This window comes from Globicephala melas, chromosome 1 (genome assembly GCF_963455315.2).
Source record: "Globicephala melas chromosome 1, mGloMel1.2, whole genome shotgun sequence".
In the NCBI taxonomy this organism is placed as follows: Eukaryota; Metazoa; Chordata; class Mammalia; order Artiodactyla; family Delphinidae; genus Globicephala; species Globicephala melas.
In genome coordinates, this window is record NC_083314.1 from 144,741,259 (window position 1) to 144,760,882 (window position 19,624).

The 19,624-nt window shown below is 40.9% G+C and overlaps 1 protein-coding gene across 1 annotated transcript in view; it reads left to right on the forward strand.

Moving 5' to 3' along the window:
* The window catches only part of RAB3B (RAB3B, member RAS oncogene family), an 86,221-nt gene that overhangs the window by 67 nt on the left and 66,530 nt on the right, over positions 1-19,624 (forward strand). The window contains exons 2-4 of the mRNA XM_060305571.1: positions 788-861; positions 2,484-2,553; positions 3,332-3,415. Coding sequence (XP_060161554.1) covers positions 2,485-2,553; positions 3,332-3,415 — 153 coding nt within the window. The 5' untranslated portion in view covers positions 788-861; position 2,484. The remainder of the gene's footprint in view (positions 1-787; positions 862-2,483; positions 2,554-3,331; positions 3,416-19,624) is intronic.

The following is a 19,624-nucleotide window of genomic DNA, read 5'->3' on the forward strand; positions in this document are numbered from 1 at the left end:
GATCAGACCTCAGATGTGTTCTCAAATATTAATGTTTAAAATATATTAACACTGACTTTGGCTCAGCACTGCTTATTGCTTGAAGGAATACCGAAGAAATTTATGGTATAGATTGCCTGCCCTCAAGAAATTTGCAGTTGTATTTGCAAGGGGTTGGAGGGTGAGACAATTAAGATATGGTTATGTAGAATATGGGATCAGGTGCTACAATAGTTGTATGGACAGTTGTATGTAACAGAGAGAGACATGAGGAGTGGTCTTACTGGAGGAGGTGGGAACCAAATTAGAGCCCAGGTTTTCTTACTTTGTAGCCTGTGTTCTTTCTGGTATACCAGCCTGCCACTTCCCAGTCAGATTCCTCCTTCTGTTTGGTATGCTACACTTAATAAAATCATGTAGGAAAAAGAGTATAAAATTAGTGTAAATTGCTAGTTTAATAATATATATACATAAGTGGTAGAGTATTGTTACTCTATTGTCTTTATTACATCTATTCTTAAATAGATGTTATTGAAATACGTAAAAAAGCCAATAGTAATAATTTTTTTGTCAGTATGCCGTTATCTATATTTTATAAATTAGATGAAAGCTTAAGAGAAATAAAGTCAGCCACTTAAGTTACATAACTATGCAAGTAAATGGCAGAAGCAGGACCAGAATTCAAGTGTTCTAATTTCTGGGTCTTAAGATTAGCAAAAGGGTCAGTTATATGAATCATCTCAGCAAATTAGGGTTTGGGTATGACAATGATGTTTTCTTCTGTTCCAAAATCTTTTCTTCCCCCTAGCTTTAAAGCCCAAATTTGCAGAATCTACAGAAATTTCAGAACTTTCCCATAATTTTGTTATGGTAAATCTTGAGGTAAGACTTCCAGAGTTTCTCCTTTGTGCTATGATTTTAAGTCTTTACTGTTTTAGAGTTAGCCTCATTGATGGTATAAAATCTTACTCAGCAGAGCTGTCTTCTTGTCTGTATGTGTTTTTCTCTTGAACTCTAATACTAAGTCTTGCATCAGATATGGTAGAATGCTATCAAGCCCCCATTTGTGGGAGGAAGTAAGAGAAGAAAGATTGGATAAGATGACTAAATTTTAAGGTCCCTTCACTTTTAGCTTATGATTATGACATGTTTTTACATCTTTGTATAACTGAACTAAAGATGTGGTCACATGTGTAGGCCACAATTCCCTGCAAAATATGATTCAGTTGAAACCCTACTCTGTGCTGGGCTTATATGTAGAGCTTCTTCTTATTTCATTAGATATCCTTTATGTATTTCACATTGACCAGAGGTGTTGGAATCCCAAGTCAGAATATCAGATCTTAGAGTTAGAAGGGATTTTTAGGCCATTGATGCTATCCCTGTTTTACAGATTGAGCATCTTAGGCCTGAAGGAGTTAGGTTAGTCAAGGTCATAGAGCCTAATAGGTGATAAGAATAGGTACTGTGACCTAGCTGTGCTGCCTTTTAGGCTGTACTCTTCCAATGTGGGATGCTCGGATGCTCTGTGATGATACTCCTAGCCCTGTTTCTATAAAATGATGTTTATTTAAACATAGGACTGGAAATCTTCTGAACACATTACCAGTTAATGTTGAGGTAGCTAAGGGATTGCTTATAAAGCTAGTGGATAGCCTGAACGCTGACACACCTCACTGAAGGCAAAGTTATATTAACTATTTGATATAACTTCTGAAATGGGAATCACACCATAAACGACAAAATTACTGTTGATTTCTATGCATCTAAACGCCTCACCACTTTCTGTGATGAGTTAGAATCACCACTCACAGGAAACAGAAATGTGTTCAGTGAGCATTCTCCAACTTGAGAGATTTCGTAAAAAGAAAGCTAACTGTGTGGTCTTGTCTCCTGGGAGAAGTGTAACTTCACAATTGTACTAAAATGTCAGTCTCATCAATTCATGCATTCAAGAAAAACTGTGCAAGTCAGTGATGTAGGTACTGAGAATCAGCAGTGAACAAAACAGACAAAATTCTTTGCTGTCATTAAGTTACATATGAGGAATTGAATATGGGGAGACAGACAAATAAGTAAAGTATGTCAGATAGTGGTAAATGCTATGGCTAAAAATGAAGAATGGTGGGGATAGTTTGCAATTTTAATTAGGTAGTTAGAAAACAAGGTGACATTTGAGCAAAGATTTGAAGCAGAAAAGGGAGTGAGTCATGTGGATGAAGGGGGAAGTGTGTCCAGGAGGAGTGTAAGAGCAAATACAAAAGCCTGAGTGGGGAGCATGCCCGGCTTGTTTAATGACAGCAACAGCAGGCAACTTAGTGTGGTTGGAAAAGACTGAACAAGGGGTAGGGCGTGATGTTAGAGAAGTGCCCAGGTGACAGTTGAAGTAGGGCCTCTTAGGCCACTGCAAGGACTTAAGGTTTTACCCTGAGTGGGAGGGGAAGCCACTGAAAGGTTTTGAGGAGAGAGGGAACATGATCTGACTTAAGGTTTATACTTAACAGGATGAAGAAGAACCCAAAGATGAAGATTTCAGCCCTGATGGGGGTTATATTCCACGAATCCTGTTCCTGGGTAAGGTGAAAGGTCTTAATCTGGGGATCTGTGATGCAGAAGGAGAGAGAAATGAATCAAGGCACTGACTCCACCTAGTGAAATTTTATTGAGATGGCTAAAAACAAAAACAAAAACCAGTTTCAAGAGAGAATGGGGAGTTCTGAATGCCAGAACCTCGGATCTGAAGGAAAACTTTTCCCATTAACTACGTGCTTTTGTAAAAAACAAAACAAAACCCCAAAACTACCTGCTTTTGTGAGCAGTGGGAGAGTAGTGATCATTCATTTATTCATTTAGCAATCATTTGTGCATCAGCCATATGTCAAGCACTGCTAGGCACTACAGGGACTGAGATAAGCCACAGTTCCCACCCTTGACCCTGTAGTGAGGTTGAAGCAATGGGATTCTATAACAAGAAAAATGTATTTCCACAAACAATTTTATAAAAGATATTTAATGACTACCTAATCTTTGCTCAGCATTCTGCTAGATTCTATGGGGGAAACAAATAAAAATATAGATCCCACCATTATCAAACAGAAAAGAAACATGCCAGCAAGAGGGACCAGCATATACCAAGGCATGGTGGGGAGTGAGGGTAGGGGTGGGTTGTGTTCAGGGAATTACAAGGAATTCATTGTGATTGCAACATAAAAAACAAGGGGTAAGGTGGTGAGATAATGGGCTGCAAAGATGGGCAGGTCTCGTTTTCCAGAAGGCCTAATGTACCATATGGTGCTTAAAGTACCTCTCTGTTGTAACTATTGCAATCCCTCTGCCATTTTGTCTACAATAGATCCCAGTGGCAAGGTGCGTCCTGAAATCATCAATGAGAATGGAAACCCCAGCTACAAGTATTTCTACACCAGTGCTGAGCAAGGTATGGTTATGTTGAGAGAGAAGAGGGAGGGTTGCTGCTAGGTTTCAGTAGGATGAACCACATGCAAGGTCTGTGATGGGAAACTAATTCAACATGTTAGCCGAGCATCTGCTGCATGACTAGCTTTTGGCTAGATGCTGTGTAGAATATAGGAGAAAGATAAGACTGAGCCCCTTCCCTAGCTTTTTATAATCCAGCTGGGAGCTAACTGACCCACAGGAAACTGTTAAGAACTGAAGGTCCCAGAAATAGTCACTTGCCCGTGGACCCACAGTTAAAAAGTCACAGAGCCAGGATTTCAGTCCAGAACTTAGTTTTTTTCCACTGCACTAATGCTATTCTTGTGAGAATTCAAAGAAGGGGAATGCTAACTGTTAGCTGATCTAGTCTGAAAGGTTTCATAGATAGTAAACTTTAACTGGATCTAGATGGATACGGATAAGAATTTGTCTCTATGGACACATATGAAGAGGGCATTTCAAGTTACAGAAGCAAGGGGTGTGTGTGTGTAGGGGGGAGTATAGCCCAACATGGAGAGGGCGTGAGGCATGCTAGAGGGAATGATGACTGGGTTGAGTCCTAGCCAGCAGAGGAATGCGGAAAGCATCATTCGAGGCAGAGGGAACAGCGTCAGCACAAACATGTGAGGGAAGATTGAAATCATAAGTCAGTCATGCTTTTTTGTTCTCTTATCCTTGAGCACAGTCATTCTAGAGGGAGAGGTTGGAATTCATGCCACGTAATGTCCCTGTTTTCCTTCTGAATTTCTCCCTGCCATCTGTAAAAGAGGGTTGTTTGCTAAGTTGCCATGTGTCTCCCATTGCCATGCTGCCAGGTTGTTGATCACTTTATGTTCTGAGTCCTCAGAACTCTAATTTCTCAGGATAGGTAGAGGAAAGAGATCTGCAGAGGTTATCTTCTCCTTTCCATGGGTAAGGAGAATGTCATCTTTCCTACCCAAATGCCGATCACTGGAGGTTGGTGTTACAGGGAAATTTTCCACATGGAGAAGGGTAGCTGAACTTTAGGTTCCCAACTTTTTTTTTTTTTTTTGGCTGTGAGGCTTGTGGGATCTTAGTTCCCCGACCAGGGATTGAACCCAGGCCCATGGCAGTGAAAGCACCTAGTCCTAACCACTGGACCACCAGGGAATTCCCATAGGTCCCCAACTCTTGACCCTGAAATTCACCTTCCTTTTAGAATTTCATGAAGTTACCACTTCCATCTTGACACCAGCATCATCCTTTAACACATTAGTCCAAATGTGGACACAGAACCCTTTGCCTGAATTCTCCATGGCTCAGCTGACATGAAACTGGAATATTCAAACCTGGCTTTACTAAAGGCTTGGGCAAAACAAAAGGGATGTAACAAACTATACTACCTGGTTTGCTTTCTGAGATCCACAGACTCTGGCTCAGCCTAACAACTGGCCTGCCATTGTATGGGGAGCCTGTACCAAAACAGCTGCCCTCCTTGATGCCCAAGATAGATGAGAAGTTTCATCTTCCGTCTGACCAGGACCTGCCTTCCAGGTTTCTCCTGTGCCTGAGAACTTGACTTCTTCCATACGTAATTGATACTAGATATGATGACCTCTTTCAGTGAAGACCATCCTCCCTCCATGTACACGCACACACTCACATACCAGTGTAAACTGTAACCTCCACAGGATATGAACTAAATGCAGCGATCCTCCAGAAGAGATGATGGGGATGGTAGGAAGATGTTTTCTTTTCCCTTAGTGTCAAGTGAATATCTACAGCCTGTGACAGGGGTTCAACTCTAATCCTGGAGGGTAAGCCAAAGTAACTACTAACATTTTTTTAAGACTTCATAGTTTATAAAGCACATTTATTATTCATTCTCTCATTTAATTTTTATAATCTGTGTGAAGTAGGTAGCATCACCTTATTTATAGATGAGGAAACAAATTCAAGAGACTTTCCAGGGCTAAAATCCAGAACTAGATCTTGAATCCAGATCCTGTGCTCCTCTTATATTTCTCCTAAAACATAAAAATCTGTATTGGTTGTCACATGTCAAATATTAAAGACGTGCTTCATACTTTTCCCCTCAACCTTTATTTCACAGTTGTTCAGGGGATGAAGGAAGCTCAGGAAAGGCTGACGGGTGATGCCTTCAGAGAGAAACATCTCGAAGATGAGTTGTAACATGAATGTATCCCTCCTTTCATCAAAGTTACTGTTCTAGAAGGAAGGCAGCAGGGAAGGGAATATTGAGGAATCACTCAGAACATTTAAACCTTGTTCCTGCCTCCATGGGAAGGGGCCCTCTCACTGTGGAAGAGTTCTGCTGCCAGAAGCTGGTCTCCATGTTTGTGATCCAGCAGAGTGTGGCAGACTTCCTTCTCCTGTCCCCTCTCACCTAAATGTCTCTGTCATTGAAGGTAAAGAATGACACCTTTTGACACAAAACTTGAGCCATTTGGAGGTTTACTCCTCACACTGCAGTAGTTGAATCTTTCCATTTCCTCCTGCTTTACTCACCTTAGTGGTGAAGAGAGACCAGAAGCATCTTTTTTTATAATGTTAAAATTGCAGAAATAGCTTATCATTTAAAACAAGTCCTAAATGTAAATCCGTAATTCTACCCCACCAAGGAGACCAGCCTGTTTCTTCTCTTTCTCTCCTGGGAATAATCTTGGGCTTCTTCCTGAATCCCTTCAACTTCCTTCCTCTTCTCTGGCTTGGCTTCCCTGTTTGCACGCATGCGTGTGCGGGAATGGCTGTGTGCTTTGGACTCAGCCCAGCTGGAAGCATGCTTTCCCCTGTTGCTGTTGGAGAAACTCAAACCTTCAAGCCCTAGATGGAGCCATTTTTGTCAAGTCGTCAACTGTATTTTTGTACTGGGGTTAACCAAAAAAAAAAAAAATATATATATATATATATATATAAATTGTTCCATTAAACTTTAATAAAACTTTAAAAGGAAATGTGTTTGATGGCCTTTTTGTTATTGGAGAATGGAGGGAGGGAGATCATTTACGAAGAAAACTAACCTTGAGGACCTAATCTAGGAGCTCTGTCTAGGACTCCTCGTGCACCTGCACCTCCCACATTCTAACAGGCATCAGAGCTCTTCTCTTCTACTTTTTAAATACCTGAATTCCCTCCTTCCTCACTGTCACTCTTGTACAGGGCAGGCCTTTTCTACTTCCTAGACTATTTATTGTTGTAGCCTTGTAACTTGCCTACTTGCCTCCAATATTCTCTCCTGCAATCCATCCTCCTTACTTCCCCCAGAGTGATCTTTCCAAAACACAGATGTGACCATGTCACTCCCCTGCTTAAAGCCTTTCCTGCCACACTCAAGAAAATAATACTAACATTAGAAAATATTTGGGCCTCAGTATGTGGCAGGCACTCTTCTAAGTGCTTTATGTGTATTATCCCATTTCGTTTGCCTTTAGTCCTAACAGGCCTATGACAAAGGTACTATTATCATTTCCATTTTATACAAGAATTTGAGGTGTACAAGGAAACCAAGGCACAGGATCAAGTCGAGATCTTTACCATGCCTTTTAGGAAGCTTCTTCAACATCATTTGCTCCCATTGTCTTTGCGTTTTGTGTTGTGGTGACACCAGATTGCTTCAAGTTCCCCTCACAACATGCTCTTTCATGCTTTTTTGTCTTTCCTTGGCTTGTTTCCTCTGCCTAAAACTTCTTTTTACTCATTCTTCACATTTTGAGCCACCTCTTGCAGACCTGGCTTTTCTCAGGAGGATAAAATGCCCCTCTCCCCAATACATCTATCTTGGCTCAGTACTACATTATATTGTAATTACCTGTTTGCACACATGTAGCTGTCATCAGGCAGCCATGCTCTAGGGCAGAGCTATTCCTCTGTCTTGTGTACCAAGGTCTCTAAACAATGTCCTTTCAAGTGAATTGTCAAGCTCTGTGGTAGGTTCTTTTCATTCATTCTATTTAAATCCCATTAATGGTCCTAATGGATAGGTATTATTAGCCTCATTTTATGGAAAAGGAAACTGGAGAGAGAAGTGGCTTGCCCTCAGTTTCTAGTCTAAATACTGGATTCTAACCACCCCTGTCTTATTCCAAACTCATACTTTTTCCACCACACATTACATTACCTCCTTTATGTTCTAAGGTGTGACTCAGAACAAGAGTTTTCAGTCTGGGGTATGTAAAGACTTTACAAGAAATACATGGGCACAAAATCTTTACTGAATTGATATCCAGGTCTTCATTTTCCCAAAAGTGATTTCCTAGGATTCCTCAAAAAATCAAACAATTACCATATGATCCAGCAATTCCACTTCTGGGTATATACCCAAAAGAACTGAATGCAGGGACTTGAATGGACATTTGCACACCTCTGTTTATAGCATTTTTCATAAGAGTAAATAAGGTTGAAGCAACTTGGGTCCATCAACAGATGAGTAGATTAACAAAATGAGGTATATACATACAATGCAATGTTATGCAGCCTTTAAAAGGAAGGAAATTCTGACACATGCTAAAACATGGATGACCCTTGAAGACATTATGCTAAGTAAAATAAGCCAGTCACAAAAGGACAAATACTGTATGATTCCACTTACATGAGGTACCAGTCAAATTCATAGAGATGAAGACTGGTGGTTGCCAGGAACTAGGGGGGTTGGGTGTTTGTGTTTAATGGATACAGAATTTAAGTGGGGAAAGATGAAAATGTTCTGAAGATGGATGGTGGTGATAGTTACACAACAATGTGAATGTACTTAATGCTACAGAACTGTACACTTGAAAGTAGTTTAAATTTTGTTACATACATTTTACCACAGTTAAACAAAAAAGATTTCCCAGGATATGTCATCAAGATGGTTCATTCCCACCTCCCTTATCACTCACTATTCACCTTTCCCCACTTCACAGAAGAAAGGCATACCTCTTACCTTGAATTTTAATATGGTGCATTGCTGTATTATGCAAACACCTCTGGGGTGCCAAACCAAGGTAAATTGAAATAGTACTAAGCTTTCTTGATTAAAGAAAGGCTTTATGTCTTGTACATAGTTGTCATAAGCGTAGTTTGTCAAGAGTAAAACCTAACATTAGAAATGGGCAGTTTGCACCATTTGGAGATGTTTTGAATTCAGAAATGTTGTAGTGTGGAAGTGACGAAAATTTGCTTCTTCCAGTCCCCAGTTATTAAAGAAGGCATTTCTCCTGCGGGAGAGGTCTAAGGAGAAGAGAAGGAAGTTTGAAGTCATCCAAGTGACAAATTCATGACAGGTCTTCACCTCTTAGAATTTGGAATTAGTTTTAGAGTTAGGATTTGAAACTAAGATAGTTGTCATACAGATTCATGTTAACATGTTTATTTGACTTGAAAAATGAAGTTACGTTGTTGCCCCTGGGCAAAGACTTGAACAGATACTTCACAAAAGAAGATATAAGAATGGCCAATAAGCATGTGAAAATGTGTGATATTAGGCAACAGAGAAATGTAGATTAAAACTATAATGAGATACTATTTCCCACCTGCTGGAATTGCTAAAATTAAAAAAACTTGATACCAAGTTTAGAGGGGATGTGGAGCAACTAGAACTCTCCAGTTTATTGTTGATGGGAAGGTCAAATGGTACAAACATTTTGGAAAACAGTTTGGGAGTGTTTTATAAAGTTAAATGTACACTTACTATGCAACCCAGCAATTCCAGGATTACAGGATTATGTGATTTATATGAAACAGAAGTCTGCAAAAACAAAAACAATAACTTGTACAAGAGGGACTTTCCTGGTGGTCCAGTGGATAAGACTCCATGCTCCCAATGCAGGGGGCCTGGGTTCAATCCCTAGTTGGGGAACTAGATCACACACGCATGCCGCAACTAAGGGTTCACATGCCACAACTAAGAAGCCTGCATGCCGCAACTAAAGATCCTGCATGCCGGGCTTCCCTGGTGGCGCAGTGGTTGAGAGTCCGCCTGCCGATGCGGGGGACATGGGTTTGTGCCCCGGTCCAGGAAGATCCCACATGCCGCCGAGCGGCTGGGCCCGTGAGCCATGGCCGCTGGGCCTGCGCGTCCGGAGCCTGTGCTCCGCAACGGGAGAGGCCACAACAGTGAGAGGCCCGCGTACCGCAAAAAAATAAATTAATTAATTAAATTAAATTAAAAAAAGATCCTGCATGCCGCAAAGAAGATCCCTTGTGCCGCAACTAAGACCCGGTGCAGCCAAAATAAATATTTGAAAAAACCAAAAACTTGTACAAGAATGATAGAAACCTTATTCATAATATCCAAAAACTGGAAACAACCTAAATGCCTATCAAATAAGTGGATAAACTGTGGTATATTCATACAAAAGGTTACTACCCAGAATAAAGAAAAACAAACTACTGATACATAAAACAACATGGATGAATCTCAAAAACATGCTGAGTGAAAAAGACCAAAAAAGAGTACATTTATATGAAGTTTCAGAACAGGCAAAACTTGTCTGTAGTCTGAGAAATCAAATCAGTGGTTACCTGAGATTGGGGGTGTGGGGAGAGGAATTTAACTGCAATGTCACGTGAGGGAACTTGCTGTGGTGATGCAAATGTTGATTGTGATGCTTACCTAGGTGTATGTATTTGTCAAAACCTATCCAACTGTAAACTCTATATAGACATTTTACTGTATGTATATATCAATACATTTTGATTTTAGAGATAATGAATTACTTTTTTTTTTGGCTGCACCGTGCAGCATATGGAATCTTACTTCCCCAACCAGGGATGGAAGCCGTGCCCCCTGCAGTGGAAGCGCAGAGTCAACCACTGGACCGCCAGCGAATTCCTAATACATTTGATTTTAAAACGCTTATTCTGGGGCTTCCCTGGTGGTGCAGTGGTTAAGAATCTGCCTGCCAATGCAGGGGACACGGGTTCGAGCCCTGGGCTGGGAAGATCCCACATGCCTCGGAGCAACTAAGCCCACACGCCACAACTACTGAGGCTGTGTGCCACAACTACTGAAGCCCACATGCCTAGAGCCCATGTTTCACAAGAGAAGCCACTGCAATGAGAAGCCTGCGCACCACAATGAAGAGTAGCCCCCACTCGCTGCAACTAGAGAAAAAGCCCGTGCGTAGCAGCAAAGACCCAATGTGGCCAAAAATAAATAATAAAATAAAATAAATTTAAAAATAAAATAAAACACTCTAACTCTCCAAAATGAAGTCTTTTTAAATGAAAGACTGATGTAGCTGATTGACTTAACAGTGAAGACTGACTTGGCCATTTAGCTAATATATAATACTTTTTCCATAAATTGAATGAAAGACAAGTGTTTCATTAAAATACACTTGAAGCACATGATAAGATGAACACAGTTTATCAAAGCATGTTGCATTGGCAAAGATTTTCTTAGCCCTTTTTGTGGCATTTGGGTTGTGTGGTGTACCTCCAAGGCAAGTGAAAATGTTTGAGAGGTAGTTAATAAGTATTTGATGTCTTTGTGGTATACTTTCCAGAAACTGAGAAAGTGAATGACTTTAATGAATGGGTAACAAATTCTTCCACAAGGTAAGTGTTTTCTATTTCTTTGCTTACAACATGACTAAAAGAGGGCCTAATTGATGTATCAACTGGTATTTTAAATTTTTGATGTTAGGTCACTTGTGATTTTTTGGCATATAACTCAGTAAGAGTTCAAAGAATTTAATGCTATTGCACTAACAAAACTTCCATTCTCATGTACTTATTTATGTGAACATTTCTAAGCATTTATATTTCTAAACGCAATAACTAGTGTTAAGAAAAATTGTTCCAAACTTTTAATGTTATTGTATAGCATTGTAGTAACAAGCCTCCCTAAAGGGTTATCTGACTTTCTAAGAGAATACAAATTAGTTTGATTTACTATTTACTGTTAATTAGGGCACACACATTTTACAACTCTATAGAGTTAGATGTCAATTTATAGAAAACTGATAAGAAGCAAATGATTTCTTTCCCAGGGAGAAGATAACCTCATAGGTTATAGCTTTAATGCCTTTAGGTCATTAACCAATTTTGTATCTGATTTAATAATCTTATTTCAACTTTGAACTGGTTTTGTCATCTTTCTGGTCCTGATTAATAAGTTAAAATTTTGGCATGTGCTTAAAATCTGTCCGAGAATTAAGTTTTTAACATTTTGAGAATACTCTTGATATAAAAAGTAGTTAATGCTGAATCCTGTCCCATTCTAGCCATAAGTAATATTCTTCCCACAGATATATGAATGACATTTTAAAAAGTCATGTCACTAAGATGCAATTTTAATAAAACTTTACTTTTTATGTTTAATAATTATTAACATTTGTAATATTTATTGTTTTCATTGACATACTAATAATTCTTGTAACGATAATTGAATCTGGAAAAAAAATTTTAACTCTTAGATTTTAGCTTAGGTTCCCCTAAAAGTAGGGCCTGAGATAAGGCCTGTACGGGTAATATATTCTAGGAAGAGATTCTCGGGGACAGGAATGAGAGACTGGGGAAAGTGAAGCACAGGAGGGAGAACCAAAATAGGATTTATTATTGAGCTGTTTACCTCTCTGATCCAGGGTTGCCTCAGAGGAGCTAATTTCCTGGAAGAACGTCAACACAGAGGTAACAAAGAGCCTTGGAAGCAGAAAGCAAGAGATAAGGGAATGCAGTTTTATAGAGGTGTCCTCAACCTCCAAACGTAGCTGGTTACCACAGTGACAGCCAAATGGGGGGAAAGATAAAGAGGTTGTAAACTAGGGTACAAAACTTGTCTAATGTAACTTAGATTCTTATACTCAAAGAATTTGACTATAAGAATTTTAGCATTTTAATTCCTATTAAATACATAAATTTACTATAGAGAGGTATGACATGGTGATCAATAAGAGACTTTAAGCATATAAATGCATTACATTAGCTTATAATTCTGTGGGTGGAGTGAAAGAAATGCAAGTTCAAGAAGAAAGAGAATAATGTAAAATTTCCAACCGTTAAGAAGAGCCTGTCCATGTATTAGTTTTAAGTGGAAAAAAAAAATTAAGTGGATAAGGTGGGTATAAAATTCCTGTGGTACTTAGGCTCTAGCGTATACATTTTTTTTAAGTGACATAACAGCTTTTTCTAAATGTTAATATTTACAGTACACCAGAAATTATGTCCTTTGCCGTTATTTAAATGATGAAGCTTTTAGATCTCAAAAGAGTCAACTTAAAAGTACCTAGTTTTGGGCTTCCCTGGTGGTGCAGTGGTTGAGAGTCCGCCTGACGATGCGGGGGACACGGGTTCGTGCCCCGGTCCGGGAGGATCCCGCATGCCGCGGAGCTGCTGGGCCCGTGAGCCATGGCCGCTGAGCCTGCGCGTCTGGAGCCTGTGCTCCGCAACGGGAGAGGCCGCAGCAGTGAGAGGCCCGCATACTGCAAAAAAAAAAAAAAAGTACCGACTTTTCCAAAATTCTTTCAGGGATCATGCAACCATAGAAGTTTCAAGACTAAAGGTTTCAAACATTCTTTACCTAAAGATGCAAACATTTATACAGCACTGTGTGCCAGAAACTGTTCTAAATCATCCAGTCGTATTAACTCATTGAATCCTAACAATAACCTGATGGATTTGGTTCTATTGCCATCATCATCATCTCTGCCTTATAGATAGGGAAACTGAGGCACACAGTGGGTAAGTATCTTACCTAAGCTAGTGGGATCAGAGTTGGGATTTGAATGTGGGCAATTTGGCCCCTGAAACCATGCTTTTAACTACTACACCATACTAGGCAATTTGTATTCAAGTCAGCCAACTCAAGGACTGCATCAATGCCTTATGCTGTGTAGCAAGTATAAATTTTCAAGCCAACTTATACAATTACAAAAATAGAAACATAATTGTCTATTCCAATAACAATTCCCTTTCAAACTGCCATTCTGCCTGAAGACAGAGAAACCACTTACAGTCAGGTCCAAGCTTTTTTAGGTTATTTGAGGTTGAAACTTGATCAACTTTAGGATTTTTTTTGTCTCTTTTCTCCTTCCCTGGATGGCATTTAAATCTCAGAGAATTAAACAGTGTCATGACATCAGATAAGAGACACTGCTCATGCTAGCATCTTCTGAGGTATAATGCATCCTACCTGGTCCTGGCACATCCTTCCACGAAGGCATCTGCTGAGATGTCTATTTTCCTATCAGTCTCCAGTGGTCAGTCCACGCACCCTGCCCCTTTATCTTGTCAACAAGGCCCGTCCAGGTGGCCCTTTCAGCTCCTCAGCACCACTTCTCTTCCCTTCATTGGGCGGGATAATTGGGCTGCTCTCCCATGCCACTCTAGGCCATGAGCATCAGGGCCACTGATCACAGTTAGGCAGCCTCTCCAAGGATAACCTGTCACTGCTGAGCGCCTAACTTGTCAGCTGCAGCAACCAACACTGAACCTTTGGACTTGGTGACACAATCCAGAGACTCCAACAGCAAGGTATCTTGTGTCGGTTTTTTTTTTTTTTTTCCTTTCTTTTTTTTGGCTGTGCTGCATGGCTTGTGGGATCTTAGTTCCCCCAATCAGGGATTGAACCTGGGCCCTCAGCAGCGAAGGCACTGAGTCCTAACCACTGGACGGCCAGGGAATTTCCCCCTCGTGTCAATTTAATTACACTGGATTCCTTTTATCCTGGATGAAGCAACGATCTGATTTTATTGGAAGAGAGTCTTAATCTGGATTTCCCTTCTGCCAAGCTTCTGCTTTGGTACCACCATCTGTGGGCTTGCTGACCATCTTAGTCACCATCATGCTGTCTCACTCAGTATTGCCTCTAAAGTGCACTCACTTTACAGTGATGCTTTCATGTGAGATTGAATTGGGAACTGTTGGGGAAGAGTTGGCAGACTGTGAGGCCTCCATTTTGCTGGTGTGACTTCGCAGGTGTGATGTGGCTCTGGAGACAAGTGTTCTGGCAGCAGCTTCCTGATCCCAGGTTGTAGCTATCGCAGTGTTCCAGGAGGACAATGGCTTGCTTATTTCCAGATGGTGGCCAAGATGGTGTGATCCCGAAACCATAACCTGGGAGGGCAGATTCCTTCCCGAGTGATGTAAAACTTTCATTTCCCATGTCGGGACAGCCTACGATGTCTTGGAGTCATTCCTTGGGGCCCAGTTTAGTGTTTGTTCTTCTAGTCATTTCAGTGATTTTTTTTTAGTACCTAATTCCCTGTATTAAATGCTTTCTGATTAAAATAGCTAGCATGGTTCCTATTATCCACAATAGAACCTTGCTTATTATAGCAGTGAACTTCCTGATTAAGATATCATATATACAGGTGTGATTCCAAAAATAGCACTTAGAAGTTCTAGATTTGTAACTGGATGTAGTAAATAATGAGACTTTGGGTTGCACTGCTTTTGGTGAGTGGGTAATTGCATTTTGAGTTGCATTATGTTGAAGTGTTTTTTTCTTTTAAGTGTAAATATGGGTAGGCGGGAAATAATATAGTTCAAGTTGGGCAAAGAAATTATGTAGCCATTAAAAAATTCTTTTTAGCCATTAAATTATCTTTCTTAGATTCAAGAAATCCTTCACCTTATAAATTTGGAGGGAGACAGAACTCTCTTTCTATTTTAGAAGTTGGAAATACTAGATAATTGCTTTCCCAGCCTCCTTTGCAGCTAGACTATAGGCAAATGACCTAGGCTCAGCCAATCAGATACACCTTCCTGCAGCACAGACAACAGCATTTGCAGGAAGACTGAGTTCTTGGGGCAGTGGTGGTTATAATGCCCACAGTGGTGTCCAGTGTTGGAGGCTAGTGGTTTTCAAGCAGTACAAGTTTAGTACTTAGTGGTGACAGCCATGGTGTCTTCCCCAGCATGTCTGCAATGTGTACCCCAAACCTGGTTCTCCAGCATCCCTGGGTAGTTTATGATCTAGTCAGTGTTATGTTTTTTAAATTAATTAATTAATTAATGGCTGCATTGGGTCTTCGTTGCTGCGTGAGGGCTTTTCTCTAGTTGTGGAGAGCGGAGGCTACTCTTCGTTGCAGTGCGCTGGCTTCTCATTACGGTGGCTTCTCTTGTGGAGCACAGGCTCTAGGTGTGTGGGCTTCAGTACTTGTGGCATGCGGGCTTCAGCAGCTGTGGCCTGTGGGCTCTAGAGTGCAGGCTCAGTAGATGTGGCACACGGGCTTTGTTGCTCCGCGGCATGTGGGATCTTCCCAGATCAGGGATCGAACCCATGTTCCCTGCATTGGCAGGCGGATTCTTAACCACTGCGCCACCAGGGAAGTCCCTAGTCAGTGTTATTTAATAAATTCTTTTTTTTCTTACATAAGCCAGAGTAAGTTTCTGTGGCTAGCCACTGTAATAGTCAACAACTGTTGTCTAGCAAGGTTATAGAAGCATTTTCCAAAGCATATTCCATGCAACACTAGTGTCCCTAGAAAGGCATTCCATGGCTAAATAAGTTTGGATAACAATGTATCTCTTGGAATGATTTAAAATTAATATTTTAGAAATTCTGAGAGGTCTCACAGGATATTTTTTTTTTTTGCGGTACGCGGGCCTCTCACTGTTGTGGCCTCTCCCTCTGTGGAGCACAGGCTCCGGACGCGCAGGCTCAGCGGCCATGGCTCACGGGCCCAGCCGTTCCGCGGCACGTGGGATCCTCCTGGACCGGGGCACGAACCTGTGTCCCCTGCATCGGCAGGCGTACTCTCAACCACTGCGCCACCAGGGAAACCCTCACAGGATATTTTTATTTGCTACTAGATGGAGTGTGAAACCAACACATGGAGGGAGGGAAATAATGAGAAAACTGCAGTGAAACACGTTTGGAGCCAGTGGATGAAGTCAACCTTGAATACCACTTTGTGGACTTCAAGATATATGACCTAATATTCCAACAATTTAAGTCAGCTGAAGCTTGGCTTCCCATTACTTGCCATGAAAAGCCATGAAAAACTTCATCTAAGGGCTTCCCTGGTTGCGCAGCGGTTGAGAGTCTGCCTGCCGATGCAGGGGACACGAGTTTGTGCCCCAGTCCGGGAAGATCCCACACGCTGCGGAGCGGCTGGGCCTATGAGCCATGGCCGCTGAGCCTGCGCATCCGGAGCCTCTGCTCCGCAACGGGAGAGGCCACAGCAGTGAGAGGCCCGCGTACCGCAAAAAAAAAACAAAAAAAACAAAAAAAACCTTCATCTAATATCTTGGCTTCTCATTTATTTGGCCTCCTTCACATCAATGACCTCCACTCTATTGCAGCCACTGACTCGAATGGTCTCATTATCACTCAAAACTCTTCTACCTTTGAAGCCTTGAATCAGAAATTCCATTCTCTGAGCACAACCACCTATCTATCCTTTCAACCTAACTGATCAATATCTTCCATTACACTTTGACCTTATCCAGATCTTCTGATATAACTTCCTCAACTTTGCCCTGGTAAATAAATCTACAGACCTTCCCTGTATCTGTCTCATCTTCTCCTCCTATCCTTTTATTCCAGTGGAAGAGATGGTTTCTACTTATCAGAGGCTAATCCTTCCATTGAGCTCTGGAGTCAGCCCTTCCCTGTCCTCAGTTTTTTTTTTGCCATAAATGTTTCTCTCTTATATCATCAATCTCTCTATCTCTATTGGATTATTCCTATGCAAACTTAAACAAACACTTATTTCTCATCTAAAAACAAACCATCCGTGGACTTTATGTGTCTCTCCAGCCTGACCCACACTGTCAACCTTTCCTCACCTCATTTTCTCTTTGACATTCTACCTGTTACACTCCGGCTTTGGCCTTCATAACTCCACCTAAATGGTTCCTGTTAAGGTAATGGGAGGAGATATGGAATTTCGAAGTGAATGAGGAAAGTCTGGCTGACAAAATCATTTTTGAAAGTTCTCTTTCTAATTCAGATTTTTATGGATGATACAATTCCCCCATATATTTGATATCATGTGCCAATAAATATTGTGATATGCTGCTGGCCAAACTATCATATCTTTGTACATTGCTTTAGGACCCTAAAAGGACCACAACGACTGAAAAGAGGAACTGGATCCTTGTGAACTTTCTTCCAGTGTTCCTTATCAAATAGGTCAATAGCACCACCCTATTGTTTTACATGCCAGAAACCTGAGACTCATCCTTGACATCTCCTTCTCTTTACTCCTTAATTGTCAATTACTGTTCATTCTCTGTCCTAAATATTTTTTTAAAAAATCCATTCACTCCTTGTTATGGGCTGAATCATGTCCTCCCCCAAATTAATATGTTGAAGTCCTAACCCTCAACCTCAAAATGTGACTGTATTTGGAGATAGGGCCTTTAGAGAGGTAATTAAGTTAAAATGAGGTCATATGGGTGGGCCCTAATCCAATATGACTGATATCCTCACAGGAAGAGATTAGGACACAGGCACACACACACAGGGAAGACCATGTGAAGACACAGGGAGAAGATGGTCCTCTATAAGCTAAGAAGAGAAGTCTTAAGAAATCAACCCTGGGACTTCCCTGTGGTCCAGTGGCTAAGACTCCACGCTCCCAGTGCAGGGGACCTGGATTTGATCCCTGGTCAGGGAACTAGATCCCACATGCCACAACTAAGAGTTCACATGCCGTAACTAAAGATCCAGCATGCCGCAACTAAGACCTGAAGCAGCCAAATAAATAAATAAATATTTTTTTAAAAAAAGAAGAAGAAAGAAAGAAATCAACCCTGATCTCAGAATTCTAGCTTCCAGAACTGTGAGAAAATAAATTTGTTGTTAAACCACCAAGTCTGTGGTACTGGATGATGGCAGCCCAAGCTGACTAATACACTCTTCTTCATCCACATCATCACCACCATCGTCTAAACCACCAGCATTTGTCACCTAGACTTTTAGTGTAAGATCCATCAGGGCAGGGCTTTTGTCTGTCTTGTTCACTGCTGTATCCTCAAAGCCTAGTATAGAATCTGGCACGTGGTAGGCATTCAATAAACATTAATGAGATGGCTAAATAAATGAATAGCTATTTAGCTGGTTTCCTTGCATCCATCCTTGCCCCTCTCTCCACATGTTCTCCACAGGGACTGCTCTCTTCAGAATAGAATTCTGGTTATATCATTTCCCTGCTTGAAACTCTTCACTGTCTCTCCTCCATTACTCCCAGGATAAAGTCCAAAATCAATAATACTGTTTAAGTGAGTGGTATAATTTGGCTCTCAAGTCTCTCTCCAGCTTCATTGCAAGTCATTCTCTCATTCTATCACATATTCCAGCCACATTTGTTTTCTTTCCATTTTTCAAGGTTCCTCATGGTCTTTACACATTCTATTCCCTCTACTTGCAGTGTCCTTCCCCATATTTTTGCCTAACTCATTCTTCAGAAATCCCACCTAAATGTTGCTTTGTGAAATCTTCCCTGATCATGGAACCAAAACAGCTTTTTCTTTTATATCTCCCATTACTTTTCCTTCAAAACAATGATCACAATGGTAATTATTGATATGGTTAGTTGTGTAATGTCTGTCTTCCTTATCAGAGTGTAAGTTCTGTGAGAATGGGGACTGTATCTGTTTTGCGTGTTACTGTATTTCTAGTGCTCAGTACCTTCAGCCATGCCTGGTATACCATAAATGAATAATTGTGTTAAAGCATGGGCACTGTTAATTTCCTAGGGCTGAACATTTTATTTTAGCTATCATGTACCAACTGCAAGCCTAAGGTCCAGAAGTAGTACAAAGGAGGGAGTGATTAAATTCCCTCCAAGTAAGGATGAGATGGATACAAGGATGAGTAGGGAGGAGTCTTCTTGATAAAGGAGGGGTATTCAGGAAGGCACTCAATGTAGAAACAAAAGCCTATGCGAAATGCTGATGTATAAAGCAGTTTTTATATTGCAGACTTACAGTATAAGTTATTCTATATGGCCAGAGAAAAGGACCAAGGGGGTTGGTGGTGGGAGATAAATCTAGAGAGAAAAGAACCTAGTTGAATTTGTTAAGGAGGTTGTATTTTATTCTATCATGCAATAAACATCACCAGCTTTTCCAGTTCTGTCCTTTGTTTAGGTCTGCTTTCTCTCTTACTATCCATGGATATTTGTAAAAGTCATTTAACCTAGCTGAGCTTCAGTCTCCTCTTGTTGAATGGTTGATGAGAGACATGAGATAGTGTATGGAAGGCACTTCAGAAGGTTTCTGGAATATGGTAAGTGCTTACCAAACGTCAATTCCCTTCCTTTCAGCCCCTATG